Here is a 20,234-nt window from a genome sequence, read left to right on the forward strand (position 1 = left end):
CCTTTGCAAACACGTTGAAAATTTAATATTATTTTGTATTACAACGCGAATACTTGTGATTGCAGGGAAATTTGATATTTTATTTTTGGCGACGACGAAAGGGAGTTTGCGCAATGAGATTCATATAACAACTGACTCTTTAATTTCAATATATAAACGCTTAAGCGAGCGAGCGCGATTAAAGCTTTATTGCGCTCCCGCTCCCGCCTTACACTATTCAACAAAGTTCATTATAAAAGCGCAAAGTGCGCAAACACCGCCCCCTCTGAAGGACCAACGTCTTCAGCACGCCACAGGCAGCACCGCCAGCCTATGGACCGCTCGCCGATACGTCGTATCCTTTGTTTTGACGTCCGCCACTCGGACCTTGCCGACGTGCACCGCCACGATCCGACCGATCATCCACTGCTGCGGAGGAAGATTGTCCTCGGCGACGACGACGAGAGCTCCCACGGCGACGTTTGGAACCTCCTGGTGCCACTTGTTTTTCGCCTGGAGGCTCGAGACGTACTCCAGGGCCATCGCTGCCAAAACCTGTGCCTGAGACACGAGACACTGCGCCATCGTCGCAAGCAGGTTGGGCTGACTTGGTCCGGGAGCGCTGCTGAGGGTGGAGCTAGTAGGGGCCCGCCGATCAGGAGATGGCATGGACTTAGTGCTTCGCCGCCGTTGGGATCCGTGCTGATCGCTCCAAGGGGCCTGGAGTTGAGAACGGCCTCCACGCTGGCGAGGAGAGTTCCGAGCTCCTCCGCGGTCAGGATGTCTTCGCCGACCGTCCGAAGGAACAGGTGCTTTGCAGACTTCACACCTGCCTCCCAAAGTCCGCCGAAGTGAGGCGCTCTGGGCGGTATGAACGCAAACTCGCATCCTCTTCTTGATGCGAATGTTGCGATACCGCCCCCCTGCTCCTCAAGACGGGCCCGGAACTCTCTCATGTGGCGATCGGCTCCGACGAAGTTCGTCGCGTTGTCGCACCACACCTTCTCCGGAATCCCGCGTCGACTCACGAACCTTTGGAATGCCAACAAAAACGCATCAGTGGTGAGGTCGGACACTAACTCTGAGTGTACCGCTTTGGACGCAAAACATACAAACAATGCCACGTATGATTTGTACGGCGGCTTACCACGGATACGTTACGTTGTGTTAAATGGGCCACAAAAATCAACACCACAGATATTAAAGGGGCGGAGAGCTCGAAGTCTGTCTAATGGCAAGTTCCCCATGATTTGCGTCAAAAGTTGAAGCTTGCACCGAAAGCAACGAATGCAAGACCGAACTGTTCTGCGGCAAACTTCCTGCGCATTAACCAACCATATCTTTTCTCGCAACAGACTTACAAGAGCTCGAGGGCCAGCATGACAATTTGTGACGTGCAGGTAGGACACGTAGACTTTAACAAACTGTGAGCCTTTCGACAACAACAACGGGAATTTGGCATCGTACGGGATAGGAGCATTCAATAACCGACCCCCAACTCGCAGCAATGTCGAGGAACACCAATCTAGTTTTTTCTCCTGGAGAAAAGGGCTTAGTTTTTGAATATTCGTTGCAACCGGTTTATTTTTCCGAATTTTGCCTATGTCGTCACTGAACTCGTGAGATTGAATCACTTCCACTATTTTCTCGAACGCAAAATTCAGTTCTCTTGGAGTAATACTTTTTTCAAAAGGCTGCGACACTTTTTTGCACCTTTGAACCCTTAGAAGCCTTATGTGCGACGAAAAGGATTCTATTTTCTGAAGCACACAATTAGGCTCAGGGATAACCACAAGCGCCAAAGCTGATTTGAGTAATTCCATCGACACGACATCAGCAGGTACTTCGAAGTGTCGATTCACAGGCCAATCTTTTTCTGCATCGAGCAAAAACGACGGCCCAGCGAACCAAATGGAAGCTGTGAGTTCCGAGTCGAGTAAACAGCTGATACTCCGGTTGTAGATTCTCATAAATCCTCTCCAATTCCTGGGTGGCGTCGTATCCTGCTCTATGCATCATCAGTCGGATCTGAACTAGATATTGTTTAAAGGTTTCTCCTGGCTGTTGATATCTTGTACGGATTTCATCCTCCAATCGCTGAAAATATCGAGGTGGTAAAAAAAATCAAGGAAAGCTTTCTTAAAGGTAGCCCAAGATTCGCCGAGTAATTGGCTCGTCCTGAACCAATGTTCCGCTGTATCTGTCAAAAGTCCTGGTATCGCCTGTGGCATCGTTTCCACGTTGACTTCGTAGGCCTTGGCCCGCTCCTCGAGATGCTGAATAAAGGTGATGGGATCCGTTGTCCCGCCGAACGTTATTCCCCAGATACGTAATTTTTCGGCCAGAGTAGCGGCGGTCATCTCGGCTTTCCGAGGGAAAACATCCCGTCTGGCTGAATTATTTTCCTTGTTGTTCATGTCGAACGAGGTTCGCATCGCTGGTTCGGCATCACTGGGAGCCGAACCGGTTAAAAACCATGTAGGCTAAGCTTGCGCCTTTGTAATTTAGTACCGAATAAAAAGTGAAACCGAACAGAAGTGAAGAAACCAACCCCCGTCTTTTTTTGGAATTCAGTTTTCTTTGGGAGACCACACATTTGGAGTTACCTTTGGCAAGGACCCGCCCCAACATTTGATCCATTCGAAGCCGGATATATTTTCATCGTTCTCCAGCTAAGTAATTCCAAAGGGTTTTTCCCATTATCATATATACATATATATATTTTCCGCACAACCCCGCTCCACCGCTAAGGTCTCGTTTCCGTGCGGAAATATTTATATTTATATATCTCCCTTGATCTCCACAACTCTTTGCACTTTCCGTGCAATTCCACAAAAATTAAAACACAAAAATTGAACAACATCACACATACCCATACACATACACACATATACATCCATCATCCATTTTTCACATTGGGTTTTTTAAACTAAAACACTTTGCCAGCGCCCACCCGCCAAAAATCCATCAATTATCAACTTTCTTTGTAAATTAAAACACACAAAACAATAACAAACCAAAAATTAAAAGACAAAAATTGAACAAAATCACACATATCCATGCACATACACACATATACATCCATCATCCATTTTTTACATTGGGCTTTAAACTGAAACACTTTGTCAGCACCCATCCGCCAAAAATCCATTACCTTTCAACTTTCTTTGTAAATTAAAACACACAAAACAATAACCAACCAAAAATTAAAACCCAAAAATTGAACAAAATCACACATATGTATCCATACACATAAACACACATATATCCATCCATTTTTGGTTCACATTGGGCTTTAGATTGAAACACTTTGCCAGCACCCATCCGCCAACAATCCATTGTTTTTCAGATTTCTTGTAAACATAACCAGCACACAAATAATAAAAAAAAGAACCCGGCATACGAACATTGCTGCAGAACCACCTGCTTGGCATACTTGTCGGACCGGCGAGTCTAAGGGTGGCGGCAACCGTTTTTTGAGTCTTTCTCCGCGGCATCCCGAGTGGAAAACAACCCAATAATCATTTAGCTGATATTTTATTAATTTTAATTATCGTTTGGTTGTTTTTTTTGTTTTGCACATTGGTGTGTGTGTGGCACACCGGGTGTCCCGGGCATTCCGTACCGCAACACATCGTACAGAGTTTATAACAGGCCGTTCACACTACAGTGCATCTGGGACGCAACAAGAAATTCGATAAACTTTTCAAACTTAGAAATAAAAATAAATATAAATAAAATAAAAAACAAAATAAAGAATAAAATAAATCCTTCAACAGCGATTCGATTCAGTTCAGTTCACATATTTTTACAAATATATTTATTTCACATTCCATCCAAGTTACATATCGTACCCACTTACATTTTTGGGATATATTGATTCGTGGTAAGGTTTTCTGACCAGCATCCAAATCGTTAAGCAGAAACACATTAAACAGCGACCGCGTCCACGTCTCCACTTAACTCGATTCACTTTCCAAACTTAGGAAGAAAAATACATAATTATGTTGAAGCGATTTGTCCAAAAATAAAATAAAGCCTCAAGCAGCGTTCCGTTTCCACGCGTTCCGCCTCAATTCCTTCTGGTGCAGTCATATATGCGCCAAGACATACATCCAGTTCACATTCCATCCAATTTATATATCGTACCCACTTACACTTTTGGGATATATTGATTCGTGGTAAGGTTTTTTGACCAGCATCCAAATCGTTAAGCCGAGACGCATTAAACAGCGACAGCATCCACGTCCCTGTTCCTTTTCCGTCAGTGTAAGTGCAGGCTCCTACTCGAGCCTACTATGCCGATTGGTGAAGGTGAGGAACATAAAGTTCAGTTAACCGTCCCATTAGCCAGAACGCCCAGCCGGGCCAGAGCCAAAAGCGAGTCGTCACTACCCACCAAAAAGACAGCCCCTAGTAAAAGCTTAACTCCATCCATATAGATCAACCGTCCGTCCAGGACAACAAGCGAAAAGTCCTTAACCCCTTCAAAACCAGTGAAAACAGCTGCGTCACAGCTAGTTTTGTCCTCGCAAGTTACTAGATCAACTGCGAAAATGGCGGAAGCTGAAGCTAAGGCTGCCTTGACCAAGTTTGTGGCTGTGACCGATAGGGTCAGTCAGTTCGAAGCTAGGGTCAATACCCCAACAGACCCACCTCCGTCTGTTCACACGAATAAGGTCAGGCTTCAGCAGATACAGGCTCTTTGGGACAAAGTAGAGAAAGAATACGAGACGTGCTCTGAGGTTATTTCCGTATTAAATTGTCCCGACACGATGGAAGTCATGCAAGCCAAGTATGACTACTGCTACTCTGTCTTTGAGCGATGCGCTGCAACACTAAACGAAACGATTGAAAGGGCTTGCGTTCAACCGATTCATGAACCGTCCACGCCGGTGTCTCAGCCTAGTGGATGCCGCGTACCTCCAATAGACTGTGAGATTTTCAGTGGCGACTATGTTCATTGGCCGACGTTCCGAGACCTTTTTTCCGCCATCTATGTTTAAAATCCGAGGCTTTCCGGCGTTGAAAAGTTGTTCCACCTCAACTCGAAAACGAGCGGAGAAGCAAAGTCTATTGTGGCGTTATCACCATTGACTAACGAAGGGTTTGAGTCCGCATGGGGAAATCTGCAGACTCATTTTGAAAACAAGCGACTGCTCGTCAACAGCCAGCTAAAGATCCTGTTTAATCTTCCCACTGTTTCCCAAGAGTGTGGCAATTCCCTAAAGCACCTGGAGAGCACTGTCCAAGGTTGCTTGACAGCCTTAAAAATAGCTAAAGTAGACACAACAAATTGGGACTGCCTTCTCGTCTACCTGTGCTCCTCAAAGCTGCCGAAGCTGACATTGGCTCTGTGGGAACAGTCCCTCCTCAACCCATCCGAGATTCCAGGGTGGGAAGAGTTCAAGAACTTCTTAAAAGGTCGTCATCGAACCCTGGAGGCAATTGAAGAATTTAAGCCTACCTTGAACACTCAATCCAGAGCTCCACGTTCTGAAGGTGGGCCCCGGATTATCCATAACTTTGAAAATAGGGTCACCGTAAATCCACAGTCGTGTAAACTTTGTCCAAGAGAGAACCATCCTATCCTTCTGTGTCCCCAGTTCCTAAATATGTCGGTTGCCGACAGGGAACAGTGTATTAAACAACAGAAACTTTGTCTGAACTGTTTTGCAAGAACCCACATGTTGAGAGACTGCACAAGTTCTCACAATTGCTATACGTGCAAAGGTCGCCACAATACTCTCCTCCATCGTAGCGGCCCTTCACAGCTCCAGTCCGCGTCAGTACCTGACCTCCAGCCAGAAATACAGTCCACTCCGTCGAACGTTCAAACGTACCTCGCCGTGAATACGCAAGGAGTCCTCCTGAGTACGGCGGTCATAGAGATCTGCCACTTGGGCATCAGGTACTCAGCTCGTGCCTTAATTGACTCCGGATCCGAGGCGACGTTTATTTCAGAACGGTTATTCAACCTAATTAAGCTCCCCTATGAATCCATACAAGCTCAAGTTTCGGGAGTAAATCAAACTGTTGCTGCTCAACCTCGTAAGCGCTGCCAATTCCATATAGGCTCCCCCATTAAGCCACAAATCCAAATCGAAACGTCTGCATATGTGCTACCACTTTTAGCCGGAAATCTTCCATCCTATACGATACCCGAAGGGTCGTTAAGGGACGTCCCTCCCGTACAGTTAGCAGACCCGAATTTCTACCAGAGTTCGCAAATTGACGTGCTTATAGGCGCCGATATCCTTCCGTCGATTATTTTGGGCGGCCTCCAGTCAAATGTTTGCGGAACACTCCTTGGCCAAGAGACCATATTCGGGTGGATTCTTTGCGGCCCAATCGCGAAGAATCCCACTAACCGAATATCTTCCTTCTCAGCACGGTTGTCTGTCACCGAATCTCAACTAGACGGCATCCTTACCAAGTTCTGGGAGGTGGAGGATGTTCCAGTGAAGCCGGGCAAGGAATCCAGCTCGGTGTGTGAAAATAACTTCCAGCAAACCACCACAAGGGATAAAGATGGGAGGTATGTTGTTTCTTTGCCCTTTAAAGAGCCTAACAAAATAAACCTGGGGCATGCACGGTCCATCGCACTGGCGCAATTCCTTAGGAACGAAGCACGGTTGAATAAAAACGTTTCTTTGAGAGAGCAGTATGACTCAGTTATTCAGGAATATTTAGATTTAGGTCATATGCACCTAGTCTCTCCAAAAGACGACTCCAGCAATTTTTACTTGCCGCACCACGCGGTTTTCAAGCCAGACAGCACCACCACAAAGGTTCACGTGGTGTTTAATGCCTCCAATAAATCGTCAAACGGGTACAGCCTAAATGATATCCTTCATACAAGTCCGGTACTGCAATCTGATTTGACAACCCAGATCCTCAAATGGCGTTTCTTTAGATACGTCTTCAATGCTGACATCACCAAGATGTATCGGCAGATTCTCGTCCATCCTGATCATACACGGTTCCAAAGAATCCTATGCCGCGATAAAGAGGGAAAACTGTGTGATTATGAGCTCAACACGGTCACTTTTGGCGTTAACTGTGCCCCCTTTCTGGCCATACGCGTGCTCCAACAACTGTCCCAGGATGTACGTGACCAATATCCTTTGGCAAGTGACATAATTTCGAACTTTATGTACGTCGATGATGTTTTAGCTGGCGCCCACACGCAGCAGTCCGCTGTTTCAGCCATCAAAGAGCTCTGCGGTGCCCTCGAGAGTGCGGGTTTTCCACTGCGCAAGTGGACCTCGAACGAGAAGAAACTTTTACAAGGTATTCCAAAGGAGGACTTGATCAGGGCCGACTTTCTGGAGCTGGAAGACGCCAGTATGGCAAAAACTCTGGGAATCCGTTGGCACGCGACATCGGATAGTTTCTTTTTTTTGCCGATGGATATTTCTCTCCAAACAACCTACACCAAACGAGAGGTTTTATCCCAGATAGCCAAACTGTTTGACCCAGCAGGTTGGTTATCGCCAGTTATTGTTCGGGCAAAAATTTTCATGCAAGAAATTTGGCTGCGGGAGTTAAGCTGGGACCAGCCTCTTCCGGTTGATCTTGTCACAAAGTGGCGTGACTTTCTTAAGGGATATCCAACATTAAAAGAAGTTCGCATTCCAAGATGGGTAAAATTTCATCCAGACGCAAAGCTGCAGTACCACGGGTTTTGCGATGCATCGCAGAGCGCCTATGGTGCTGCCATCTTCGTTCGCGTCGAAACGAGTGATGGCTGTTTTACCCAATTGCTTGTATCCAAAACCCGAGTAGCTCCAGTAAAGTCCCTTTCCATACCGCGATTAGAGCTGTGCGGTGCGGTGCTTCTCTCCGAACTCGCTGCAGCAGTTCTCTCCGAAATGCCTCCTACTCAGTATGAGACATATTATTGGACAGACTCCACGATAGTGCTTGCATGGCTAAGCAAGCCAGCATGCACTTGGACTACGTTCGTTGCCAACAGAGTCGCGAAAGTTCACCAGCTCACCAACAGAGAACAGTGGTTTCATGTGATATCGGAAGATAACCCAGCTGACCTGGCGAGCAGGGGCGTCTCAGTCCATGAGCTCAGGGACAGCAACCTCTGGTGGCACGGTCCTGAGTGGCTGCGTCACAACCGGGAGCAGTGGCCACTCAATTCGTCGGTTCCGCTTGAAACAGAGCTCGAACAACGCCCGATAAGATGTAACGTCGCCAAAGCGCCTCCGAAAACTGACCCTTTGGAGCGGTTTTCAGCATTCGAGAGGGCTTTACGCGTTCTCGCGTACGTATTCCGGTTTGCAAGACTGTGTCGCAAACAAGATGTCAACGTAAAGTCGGAACTCACAGCTGCAGAGCTGTCTAACGTCCAAGAGAGGCTGATTGTGCTCACCCAACGCAATGAGTATCCAACAGAATGCAAGGCATTAGGCAAAAAGCAGAATATTCCAGTCTCCAGCACGATCTCCAATTTAAACCCCTTTGTCGACAGCCATGGTGTCTTAAGAGCAAGCGGTCGTCTACGAGCATCTGAGATGCTAAGCTATGATGAGAAACATCCAATCATCATTCCGGCAAGGTGCACTTTTGCCAAACTTTTGGTCCTCTTTACCCATCGCATATCCTTGCATGGGGGTAATCAATTGATGATCCGACTTATTCGCTCCAAGTATTGGATACCCCAGCTGAGAAATCTGGTAAAAGTCACCATTCATGCCTGTCGGGTGTGCACCATTCACAAACAGAAGCTGCAAACTCAGCTGATGGGGGACTTGCCCTGCGCAAGATCTACATTTTCCAGAGCTTTTACCCACACGGGCGTTGACTTTGCGGGACCATTTGATATTAAAAACTATGTCGGTCGAGGGTGCAAGATAACAAAAGGGTATGTTTGCGTTTTTGTGTGTTTCAGTACCCGAGCCATCCACCTAGAAGCTACATCAGACTTGACGACTGAAAAGTTTCTGGCGGCCTTCTCGCGTTTCTCCGCACGACGTGGCTGTCCGCAACACATACATTCTGACAACGGGAAGACGTTTGTGGGAGCCTCCACGTCCCTATCCAAGGACTTCATTGAAGCCACGAGGTCTTTGATCTTATCCAATTACAGCCTTCAAAATGTGACCTGGCACTTTAACCCTCCTGCCGCCCCTCATATGGGAGGGCTATGGGAGGCCGGTGTCAAAAGCTTTAAGGCACACTTCTACAAGCATACGGCGGGCGGGAAGTACACATTTGAAGAGTTAGCCACCCTCCTATCGAAAATTGAGGCCTGTTTAAATTCGAGGCCTATTTCTCCAATGTCCGAAGACCCCACGGACCTCGTAGCTCTCAGCCCCGGACATTTCCTAGTCGGTGGGCCACTCCTTTCCGTGGCGGAACCCGAGATTAAGGAAAACCCCATTTCCATTTTAAACCGATGGCGGCGGCTAAAGGCCCTGCATCAGCAATTTTGCTTACGTTGGAAAGAAGAGTACCTAAAGGAGCTCCATAAAAGGACTAAATGGCAATTTCCAACGCGAAATATTCAGACAGGGGACATGGTTGTGCTAAAAGAGGAGAATTTACCGCCAAATGAATGGCGGCTTGGGCGTATCCAACTGGTGTGCCCAGGCGCGGATGGCAAGACCCGAGTGGCAGAGGTTCTAACCGCACGTGGCATTATCCGACGACCAATCGCAAAGATGATCCGCCTTCCGATGGAGGCCTCCAGCTCCGAGTGATTCTGCCGTTTTCCTTCCTTTTTTTGGGTTAGCGACTGACAGCCAATCATTCTGTATCGTCAGTCCTCATACATGTCACGATCATTCGCATCATACATCACCGCTAACTTTTGTTTACTCGTTTCCCCAGACTGTTCACGATGGCGCCAACCACGATCCAGCACGCTCGGCCACGCACAACCAACGGGTACAGGTGCCGCGTTTGCCGAGGGGTGCACGCACTGAGGAAGTGCCAACGGTTCCTCCGGCTCCCGGCGGTGAAGCGGCTCCGCGCGGTCCTGATCAACCAGTACTGTGCGAACTGCCTTGCTCACGAGCATTCCGGACAATCCTGCCGCAGTAAGGCCAAGTGCCACGTATGCAGTGGGAATCACCACACCCTCTTGCACTTCCAAGAGTCCACAACGCCACGCTCGTCACGACCCCAAGGCCGACAGCAGTCACGACCCCAAGGACAACAGCAGCAGAGAGCGGCGTCGACGACGTCGGTGCGCTCATCATCGCCGAAGGTGGTCTCCCCGACTCGAAGCCCTGCTACGGGCCCATCGTGCGCCGCTATCCTGCAGCGCACGAGTGTGAGCATCTTGCCAACTGCATCCATTTTGGTGGGGTCTGAGGAGAAACGGTTTGACGTCCGAGCTTTGGTGGATCCTTGCTGGCCCGTGAGTCGCATTCACGCATCTTTGGCAAAGGCTCTCAACCTTTCCGTCACCCGCGTAGGCGATGAGCGGGTGTGCACCACCGAAATCCGCTCAAAGTCGTCAAAAATGACCCGACAGCTGCTAATGCTCGTTGATGACCAGATGCAGACCCGAACTCCGGCCAAGCCCCTGGATCCGAAGGTCCGGGATGGCTTTCAAGACATCACTTTGGCTGACGACAGATGGTTCCACCCTTCCCTAGTGTCTGCTGTTTTGGGAGCCGACGTATACGCGGAGTTAATTCTGCCAGGTATCCGCCCGAGTCAAAATGGGCTGCCCATGGCGCAAAGTTCAGCCTTGGGCTGGCTCCTTTCGGGCACTTGCTCCCTGGCTTGATTCGCCACTCTCCCCATTGCGAGGGGGGGAGAATGTTCATGTCGAACGAGGTTCGCATCGCTGGTTCGGCATCACTGGGATGCTAAGGCTAAGCTTGCGCCTTTGTAATTTAGTACCGAATAAAAAGTGAAACCGAACAGAAGTGAAGAAACCAACCCCCGTCTTTTTTTGGAATTCAGTTTTCTTTGGGAGACCACACATTTGGAGTTACCTTTGGCAAGGACCCGCCCCAACACTTGTCACGTATTGCTTCTGGAGTACTAGTGGCTCCGATCGGTGGAACGTGTAGTTGTATGGGACCTGGTGATACCGGGCTCGGGGCTCGTTGCTTTTTTCTAACTCATCGCGGCGTTGATTTCGGCCTCACACTCCCGAAGTCTTGCGATAATTTCGAGCTCGTGGTCTTCGCGACTGTTGAACGCTGCTAAGCGGCTTCTCATTTCATCTACGCTTCCTGCCGCTTCCAGAGAAAACTCTTTAAGGATCGCCTTCAGCTCCCGCTTCCGGAGATATGAAATCCAACGTGTTCCCATAATTCCGAGCTACTTGGTGATCCACAAGAAAGTTTTCCAGCGAGTCGAGAGGGAATAACCACCAATTAATTGAGGTTTCGGCAAAAGCTGACAAAGTCGGGCTTTCGGCGAGTAAAGAAATTAAAGTTAAACAAACGTGGCAAGGACCCGCTGGTCAATCGACGGTAGCTAGTCGGGGTCACGAAAGAGGACACAAGAATTATAGAGAAATCGATCAAACTTGGACAAAACTGCGTTGGGACTCGGAGGACGATGATTTCCCGTAGATCGATGTACACTCGGCGGCGGCTAAAGTTAAATTGAAGCTGGTTCTTCCTGTCGAGGGTATTTTTGCTGATCTGGTCGGCTGTCAGCTTCGGGTGCCGGAGAGACGGTCGGCAATCTAAACAAAAGTGGCGGTTGCTGTGAGAGTACAAGTTAAATTCTCCCTGCCTCGTGTTCTTAAGTTTCCCGACTCGAATGGTGTACCGGTAGAGGGTTCGGCCCGCTCTCTCTCCCTACCATGCTATATATCTATGTACTCGTGCTACTATGTTTGTCTCGCTCTGGGGTTTTTTTTTTCCCTCTTAGGTATACATGGACCACGTGTTCTCTGGTACCGTGTTCATACGTTTCTCGGGACTGTACTTGCTTAAACTTCTAGGTAATACTCGCTGTACTTGCTTGAAATTTGAGATTCGTAGTAGTATTAGTGGCCCTCCTCGATATGTAGGCCTCTTCTTTTGTATCGAAGTAAAACGAATTTTCTCTCCTTGTACCCAAAAATTTTTAAAGTCAAATGGGTCTTTAGGCCATATATTTGTCATCAAAATTCGTAAGCCCCAGGTCCCTGTGCGGGCGCCATCTGTAAAGTAGTTTCTTTGGCTGGGATGCCGTCAAGTAGTAACCCCGGATTCGAGCCTTATTCTGGGGTCAGTCTAAAAGGAGGTTATTTTCCGGTCGGCTTGGCCGACCCCGGGCAATAAAATAGACATGCAATAATTTATACTCCGTCTTCCAGCCAACAACTCAGGTTTTTATTTAAGAATTTTTCTTCATGTTCTTAGTTGAATCTCTCCGCTTATAATATTTTCCAGTTTTCTTTACATATTTACAAAGTCTCTATATCTAGCCCTTGAGCACCGAATACTAGGGAAGGGAGGCGTCTCTAACCTACCCAAACCGTGCAACACCGCATCGAGATCGGGAAAACCTTTGCAAACACGTTGAAAATTTAATATTATTTTGTATTACAACGCGAATACTTGTGATTGCAGGGAAATTTGATATTTTATTTTTGGCGACGACGAAAGGGAGTTTGCGCAATGAGATTCATATAACAACTGACTCTTTAATTTCAATATATAAACGCTTAAGCGAGCGAGCGCGATTAAAGCTTTATTGCGCTCCCGCTCCCGCCTTACACTATTCAACAAAGTTCATTATAAAAGCGCAAAGTGCGCAAACACCGCCCCCTCTGAAGGACCAACGTCTTCAGCACGCCACAGGCAGCACCGCCAGCCTATGGACCGCTCGCCGATACGTCGTATCCTTTGTTTTGACGTCCGCCACTCGGACCTTGCCGACGTGCACCGCCACGATCCGACCGATCATCCACTGCTGCGGAGGAAGATTGTCCTCGGCGACGACGACGAGAGCTCCCACGGCGACGTTTGGAACCTCCTGGTGCCACTTGTTTTTCGCCTGGAGGCTCGAGACGTACTCCAGGGCCATCGCTGCCAAAACCTGTGCCTGAGACACGAGACACTGCGCCATCGTCGCAAGCAGGTTGGGCTGACTTGGTCCGGGAGCGCTGCTGAGGGTGGAGCTAGTAGGGGCCCGCCGATCAGGAGATGGCATGGGCTTAGTGCTTCGCCGCCGTTGGGATCCGTGCTGATCGCTCCAAGGGGCCTGGAGTTGAGAACGGCCTCCACGCTGGCGAGGAGAGTTCCGAGCTCCTCCGCGGTCAGGATGTCTTCGCCGACCGTCCGAAGGAACAGGTGCTTTGCAGACTTCACACCTGCCTCCCAAAGTCCGCCGAAGTGAGGCGCTCTGGGCGGTATGAACGCAAACTCGCATCCTCTTCTTGATGCGAATGTTGCGATACCGCCCCCCTGCTCCTCAAGACGGGCCCGGAACTCTCTCATGTGGCGATCGGCTCCGACGAAGTTCGTCGCGTTGTCGCACCACACCTTCTCCGGAATCCCGCGTCGACTCACGAACCTTTGGAATGCCAACAAAAACGCATCAGTGGTGAGGTCGGACACTAACTCTGAGTGTACCGCTTTGGACGCAAAACATACAAACAATGCCACGTATGATTTGTACGGCGGCTTACCACGGATACGTTACGTTGTGTTAAATGGGCCACAAAAATCAACACCACAGATATTAAAGGGGCGGAGAGCTCGAAGTCTGTCTAATGGCAAGTTCCCCATGATTTGCGTCAAAAGTTGAAGCTTGCACCGAAAGCAACGAATGCAAGACCGAACTGTTCTGCGGCAAACTTCCTGCGCATTAACCAACCATATCTTTTCTCGCAACAGACTTACAAGAGCTCGAGGGCCAGCATGACAATTTGTGACGTGCAGGTAGGACACGTAGACTTTAACAAACTGTGAGCCTTTCGACAACAACAACGGGAATTTGGCATCGTACGGGATAGGAGCATTCAATAACCGACCCCCAACTCGCAGCAATGTCGAGGAACACCAATCTAGTTTTTTCTCCTGGAGAAAAGGGCTTAGTTTTTGAATATTCGTTGCAACCGGTTTATTTTTCCGAATTTTGCCTATGTCGTCACTGAACTCGTGAGATTGAATCACTTCCACTATTTTCTCGAACGCAAAATTCAAATCTCTTGGAGTAATACTTTTTTCAAAAGGCTGCGACACTTTTTTGCACTTTGAACCCTTAGAAGCCTTATGTGCGACGAAAAGGATTCTATTTTCTGAAGCACACAATTAGGCTCAGGGATAAGCACAAGCGCCAAAGCTGATTTGAGTAATTCCATCGACACGACATCAGCAGGTACTTCGAAGTGTCGATTCACAGGCCAATCTTTTTCTGCATCGAGCAAAAACGACGGCCCAGCGAACCAAATGGAAGCTGTGAGTTCCTCAACGTCACATCCCCGTGACACGATGTCCGCTGGGTTTACTTTCGTGGGGACATGTCGCCAAATTGCTTTTTCCGACCACTCTTGGATCTCTGCAACTCGGTTTGAGACGAAAACCGACAACGACGACGGATGCGTTTTAATTCAATGCAGAGTGATCTCCGAGTCCGTCCATAGGAACACCTTTGTGATCGGAAAATTAAGCAATGGTCTTACACGATTGTAAAGATCCGCAAGAAGGTGAGCTGCGCACAACTCAAAGCGGGGCAAAGTTTTCGTCTTGAGGGGAGCTACTTTGGATTTTGCTGTCAATAAAGATACTTTTAAACCTTCAGCGGTACTAGTGCGAACGTAGATGCACGCTCCATGTGCTCGCATGGAAGCGTCAGCGAAACCATGTATTTCTGCCGGGACTTTGGCGTCTGTATGAACGAATCGCGATACCTCGATCTTGGGCAGTTGCAACAGCGTTCCCTTAAAAGCTTCCCAAGATGTCTGCAGTTGCATCGGTAGCGACTCGTCCCAGTCTAACTTTCGAAGCCACAGTTCCTGCAACAACATTTTTGCCCTAGTCACTAGAGGGCACAACAGGCCAAGCGGATCGAAAAGTCGGGCAGTCACCGACAGTATGTTTCGTTTTGTCGCACGAAGATCCAGAAAAGAGTCATCCAACCCAAATTGAAAGTAATCTTTACCCGGCAACCAAACCACGCCAAGGGTCTTAGTTACGTCTGAGTCTGCCGTTAGCGGCACGACAGCGCTTTCAGATGCGGATAACTCTGGGCAGTTAGAAAACCACTTTGCCAATTCAAATCCTGCCTCTTGCAATACCTGAGAAACTTCGTCTCGAAGGCTTAGCAGGTCCTCAACGCTTCTGGCGCCAGTCAACAAATCGTCAACATAAAAGTCATTCTGAATGACCTTGGCGGCTTTTGGACACGAATCCTGCGCGATCTCTCCAAGCCGGTTTAAACACCGAATCGCCAGATAGGGGGCTGGCGAAGTACCATAAGTCACGGTGTTCAGCTTGAAGATTTTTAGAGACTCAGATGGATCTCGTCTCCACACTATGAGCTGAAAGTTTCGGTCAGCTTCGTCAACCATTACTTGCTCTTTTTTACGTCTGCTGCAAGCGCAAACTTGTGCAGTCTGAACCGAAGCAGGGTCGAATACAGCTCCTCTTGAATGGTGCGGCCAACCATCAAGATGTCATTCAACGCGACCTGCGTCGATGTACGGCTCGAGGCGTCGAATACCACTCTCAACTCTACGTTTCGCAACTTCATTTGATGAACCAAGAGTTGCTGGGTCAGATTTGAACGGCAGACGAACCGAAAATCTCCCGGACGACAATCTTTGAGTGTTTTTCTCAAAGTGTTGCTCACAAAGTTGCAGCTCAGGAGTATGGACCTTGGCCTTGGGCGGCAAGTCCTCCACAGACCAAAATTTCTGCAGGGTTGTGTCGATTGACTCCAACACTTCTTCCTGGCAGCTGAGATGTACCAACTTTTCCGAATTTCTTATTTTTTCTGAGGCACATCTCCCTGACACTATCCAGCCGAGAACTGTTTTTTGCAAAATGGGAAACTCAGGCCCTTGCTTTATCTGGCCGACTGACAATAGTTCAAAGAACGAGTCTGCGCCTATAAGCATATCTATTTTTTGGGGCTTGAAGAAGAATGGATCTGCCAATTGAATATTTTCAGGCACCCTCCAGCCGCTGGTGTTCACCGTTTGATCCGGATGATAACCAGAAATATTTTTTAGTATGTAAAATTAGGACGACAATTGACTGCTACCCACTCGCGACTTAACTATCGTGTGAATTTTCTTGGTTGCTTGAGCATTAGTTCCACCAATGCCCCGCAAGCTCAAACACACGTCCTCTCTCTTAATCTGAAGTCTCTGAGCGAGCTCATCGGTCACAAAATTTACTTGTGAACCAGAATCGAGCAACGCTCGAGCCAAAACTAATTCGCCACTTTTTGTTTGGACGCTCACGATGGCTGTGGCAAGAATAACTTTATCCGATGCAGTCGCATGCATAACATGCGAAGTGGATGGAGTATTCTGCAAGAGCGTGGGCTGAGGAGGAGCTGGCAACGCGAGATTTGATGGCGAGTAAATGTGCAGCAATGTGTGGTGTGAGGACTTACACACCCTGCATCTTTTCGATTTGCACCTTTTTACCGTGTGGCCCTTTCGGAGGCAGTTAATTCATAAAGGAGCCTTTTTTGCAAAATCGAATCTTTGCTGAACTGTTAGGGCAGCAAAAGCAGTGCAACTTCCTACTTGATGTTCTGCTGAGTTGCAAAACACACATACTTCGGGGTCGTCTATGGCAGCAACAAACGAAAAACTCCTATTTCCATTCTTCTTAGGATAAGCCTGGCTCTGCTGAACAATTTTTGGCTTACACGCTTCTTCGGCAACCATATACTGATAGCGCTTGTTCAGGGCCGACTCACACTCGCTCCAAAGAGGAAGCGAAGTATAATCTAACTGTTCTTCCCATTTTCTTTTAGTTCCTGCATCGACTTTGCCCATTACTAGATGGATGAGGATGGCATTCGTAATACGTTTGTCATCCCCAAAGGACAAAAGAGAATCGTATAGCGCTGTAACTGTGTCGATCAGGTTTCTCAAGGCTGTAGCTGATGGCTGGGAAATCTTTGGCAGATTAAACAGTGTCGATATATTGTAAAAAAAAATTAAACAATCATTATCGTACACCCGCCTTAGGCTAGCCAGGGCTTTTGGGTAATTATTCGCTGTAACTTGGAATTCGCCTGACTGTTCCTAGCGCGTCTCCAGCCAAACACGATATTAGATGGTTAAATTTTTCGATATCGTGCAGCGTGTCATCTTTGTCAACAAAAGTTTCGAAAAGGCTTATAAAATTTTTAAATTCGGAATGTTTTCCGCTAAAGGTTGGAAGAGCGACGCTCGGCAAACGGCATTGGGGTGTGCGCGTTGCCGGCGGAGCGGAATTGTCAACGCTCTTAAGCTTTGTTTCCGCGATTAGGGAAATTAGCAACGATTTTGCTATTATCGCAGTCTCTTCTAACTCTTCGCGGTACTCATCATCTCCATCTTTCGCTTCAATTTTATTCTGTATAAGCGAAGCATTTTCAATGTGCGTATTTAGGATTTCTAATCGACATTGTAACTCAACCGTATTTAAGGAGTATCGACCCTCCTTTAAATATTTTTGCGTTCGCTCTATACTCTTCATATATCCATCTCGTTGGTTTTTCAACCCTTCGATGTCCTTGTTGTTACTTTCTGATTTTGGCACCATTTTTTTTTTTTTTGGTATCGAAGAGTTTATAATTTAATTTATATTAGTTTTTTTTTTTTTTAAATTCTATTTATGTAAATGTACACAAAAATTTGTTTTTAAATTTATTAAATTTAAAAATAATAACCAACGAGAGGAATAAGCTGAACGCAAGCAGTGTACGGGAGATATTTAAATGAATTGAGGAATTAATTTAAGGAATCCTAATTTATTATAATAATTCAATAATTATAATATGCCGAGAGCACGTCGTGTAGGGGAGCACACGCCAAGCTCAAACACCAAAAAACGAACAAGCGTTTAGGCAACGGCAACGCTTGCACCGTTTGTAACGATCCCTGATCGCCCCGAGTTTACTGAGCTAGCTCAGGGGATTGGATTGGATTCGGTCCACGAATTTATACACGTGGCAGTACCCCGAATAAGAACACAAGAAGATCCAATTCACGATAATGTCTTTATTTATGTTTATTTCTTGCCCGTGACACAACTTTCCGCTCCTCGCCGTTCCCGTCACTCCGCTCTTCCTCCAGGGGTCCACTCCGGTGTCGCCGTCCCCGTGCGTTCGCTCTGACCGGTCCGCTAGGACACCGTCCTAAGCTCCGATTGAGCTGCCTTGACCAACTCGATCGTCAGTGCCTCCGCTGGCTGGGACACTCGCCGGCCTTCGTCGGCGGATACGCTCGACTGGGCAGCTAGCGCGCACAGCTTGGTCACTGTCCGATCCCGCGGTTCGCCGGTTCCCCGACTCGGCTTGGGTGAGGCCTTCGGTGGCCGGACTGGGCTGACAGGGGTCCTCCGGGCAGGACCTGTTGGCTCCGTTGAATCACTCGTCTCCTGGGCTGTTCCGCCTACTCCGTGGACGCGTCTTCGACTACGCCGTACCGCACTTGATCTCCTTGCTGCCGCTGGGTTTCAGAACTCCTCGCCATGATGATTTCCACTTCACTTCACCGACCATACACTGACTCGCGCTTGCGCACTAAGAGACTCTCCCGCCGCCGCGGCCCTCCTTATATACCCGGCCCGCCGCCATCTTCTGCCGGGTAACTTTCCATCACGTGATCCTCCACCAATGGTATCGCTGCTGGTCCCGATTAACGGGTCGCAATCGTCTTTGGCTTTTTCATGACCAAATGAGGTAACAAACTTGGGTCCGCCGCGCTTGGGCCCTTTTCATGCCCTTATAAGGTTACAAATCTTGCTGATTCTCGACGCTGTTCGGCTCGACGCTACTCGGCTCTCCGCTCCTTCACCATTCCTCGTAGTCCGTCATCCCACTTGACTCTCCTTTTCCCCAGCGTCTTCTAACGGCCTTTCCCTCCATCCTCGGACTGGAACAATCAAGCGGTCCCCCGTCTAGAGGTACCGCCTCGTTCCCTTAGGTACTGTTCCCTGTATTTAGGTACCGTTCCCCGTATTTAGGTACTGTTCCCGGTCTTTATTCTTTTGCGGTATTCCAATACCTCACACTCCCCCCATTCTTTCCAGGGAAAATCCTATTAATTTTTCCTTTACCATTCCTGATCATTTAAACTTCGGCAACGCCGCCGTTTAAATATCGCGCCTTTCCGCTCGAGTGGCCAGATCACCACGGATGCTCCTCGATCTCAGTTCGTGTCTTCGCTCGATATTTTATGCGAGTTCTCCACCATTTGGTATTTTAGTATTGTGCCTGGTGTGACCCTCCTACGGTATCGTTCACCTATCGGCGTTTCTCCGAACTCCAGTTCCATCTTTAGCATTTTCCTGGCCTCGTGCTTCCCTGCTCCTGGTAAGTTTTGCTATCTTCCCCACTTTCCCAATCCGAAAAGTTTAAATTTTTGGTGTCTTTTCCTTCCAGCTTCCGTTGAACTTTATTACGCCTGCTCCTTCAGGAGCCGGACCCATTGGACGCGGTAGCGCTGCCCCGCTGCCCACACCAGCTGCGCCCACCGGCGCTTCGCCCTGCCCCGCTGGCGTTGGACCGCCGCGGCCAATCCTCCAGCTGCACCTCCGGTCGACTCGTCGCCGCTCGCTCCGCCGTCTGCGTCGCCATCTCCCGTGTCGTCCTCGTCCGACCACGGTCCCTTGGCCCACCCCGTGATGCACGACACCGGCCCCGGGCCGCCTGTCGGATCGTACGTTTTCGGGCAGCCTGCAGCCCAGTCGGAGAAATTGCTGCCGCTGTCGCCGCTATCCCACCCCACCGACGGACTATCCGGGTACATCCACCGTCGACTGTCGTCCGACTCGGGCCCAGTCCTGGTTGCTTGGGGTGAGACTAGCGGCGAAGCCAGCAGTTGCAGTACCGGGCTGCGGTGCCTGCGCGGTGGTGCCCTTCGGCGGGATATAGGAACGGCAGCCGCGTTCCTACACGTGGTCCTCGACCACGTGCTGCTCGCTGCCGTCTCCCGCTGGTTGTCGCTGCTTCTCGATGCCTGTTCAAATTCAAGTGAATGAGTTGGAAGCTCAGCGACGGCATTGAAGCTGTTGGTCGCCTCCTTCGTATGATCCCGTTACACGTAAGTTCGGCTTTTGTCTCATATTTTAACTTTGCGTACTTATCTTTGTTCTTTTCCCCACCCGCTC

General features: G+C 48.7%; 4 protein-coding genes across 4 annotated transcripts; 2 read left to right on the plus strand and 2 right to left on the minus strand.

Annotated features, from left to right (window-relative positions):
* Window positions 1–282: 282 nt before the first annotated feature.
* LOC138914925 (uncharacterized) lies at window positions 283–2,339 on the minus strand. Its single transcript, XM_070219631.1, has 3 exons — window positions 2,164–2,339; window positions 588–1,011; window positions 283–534 (listed from the first exon to the last, which is right to left on the minus strand). The coding sequence occupies exons 1-3, from the start codon at window positions 2,337–2,339 to the stop codon at window positions 283–285; spliced, it is 852 nt and encodes a 283-aa protein (XP_070075732.1).
* Window positions 2,340–2,495: 156 nt separating this feature from the next.
* Window positions 2,496–10,828, plus strand: LOC123002882 (uncharacterized). The gene is made up of 2 exons (XM_070219176.1): window positions 2,496–2,655; window positions 9,826–10,828. The coding sequence occupies exon 2, from the start codon at window positions 9,836–9,838 to the stop codon at window positions 10,730–10,732; it is 897 nt and encodes a 298-aa protein (XP_070075277.1). The 5' UTR covers window positions 2,496–2,655; window positions 9,826–9,835; the 3' UTR covers window positions 10,733–10,828.
* On the plus strand, window positions 4,536–9,695 carry LOC123002820 (uncharacterized). Its single transcript, XM_070219632.1, has 4 exons — window positions 4,536–4,914; window positions 5,086–5,481; window positions 6,370–6,517; window positions 6,602–9,695. The coding sequence occupies exons 1-4, from the start codon at window positions 4,536–4,538 to the stop codon at window positions 9,693–9,695; spliced, it is 4,017 nt and encodes a 1,338-aa protein (XP_070075733.1).
* Window positions 10,829–14,506: 3,678 nt separating the features above from the next.
* LOC138914926 (uncharacterized) lies at window positions 14,507–15,466 on the minus strand. Its single transcript, XM_070219633.1, has one exon. The coding sequence runs from the start codon at window positions 15,464–15,466 to the stop codon at window positions 14,507–14,509; it is 960 nt and encodes a 319-aa protein (XP_070075734.1).
* Between the last annotated feature and the right edge of the window lie 4,768 nt (window positions 15,467–20,234).

This window comes from Drosophila takahashii, chromosome 2L (assembly GCF_030179915.1).
Source record: "Drosophila takahashii strain IR98-3 E-12201 chromosome 2L, DtakHiC1v2, whole genome shotgun sequence".
Classification (NCBI taxonomy): domain Eukaryota; kingdom Metazoa; phylum Arthropoda; class Insecta; order Diptera; family Drosophilidae; genus Drosophila; species Drosophila takahashii.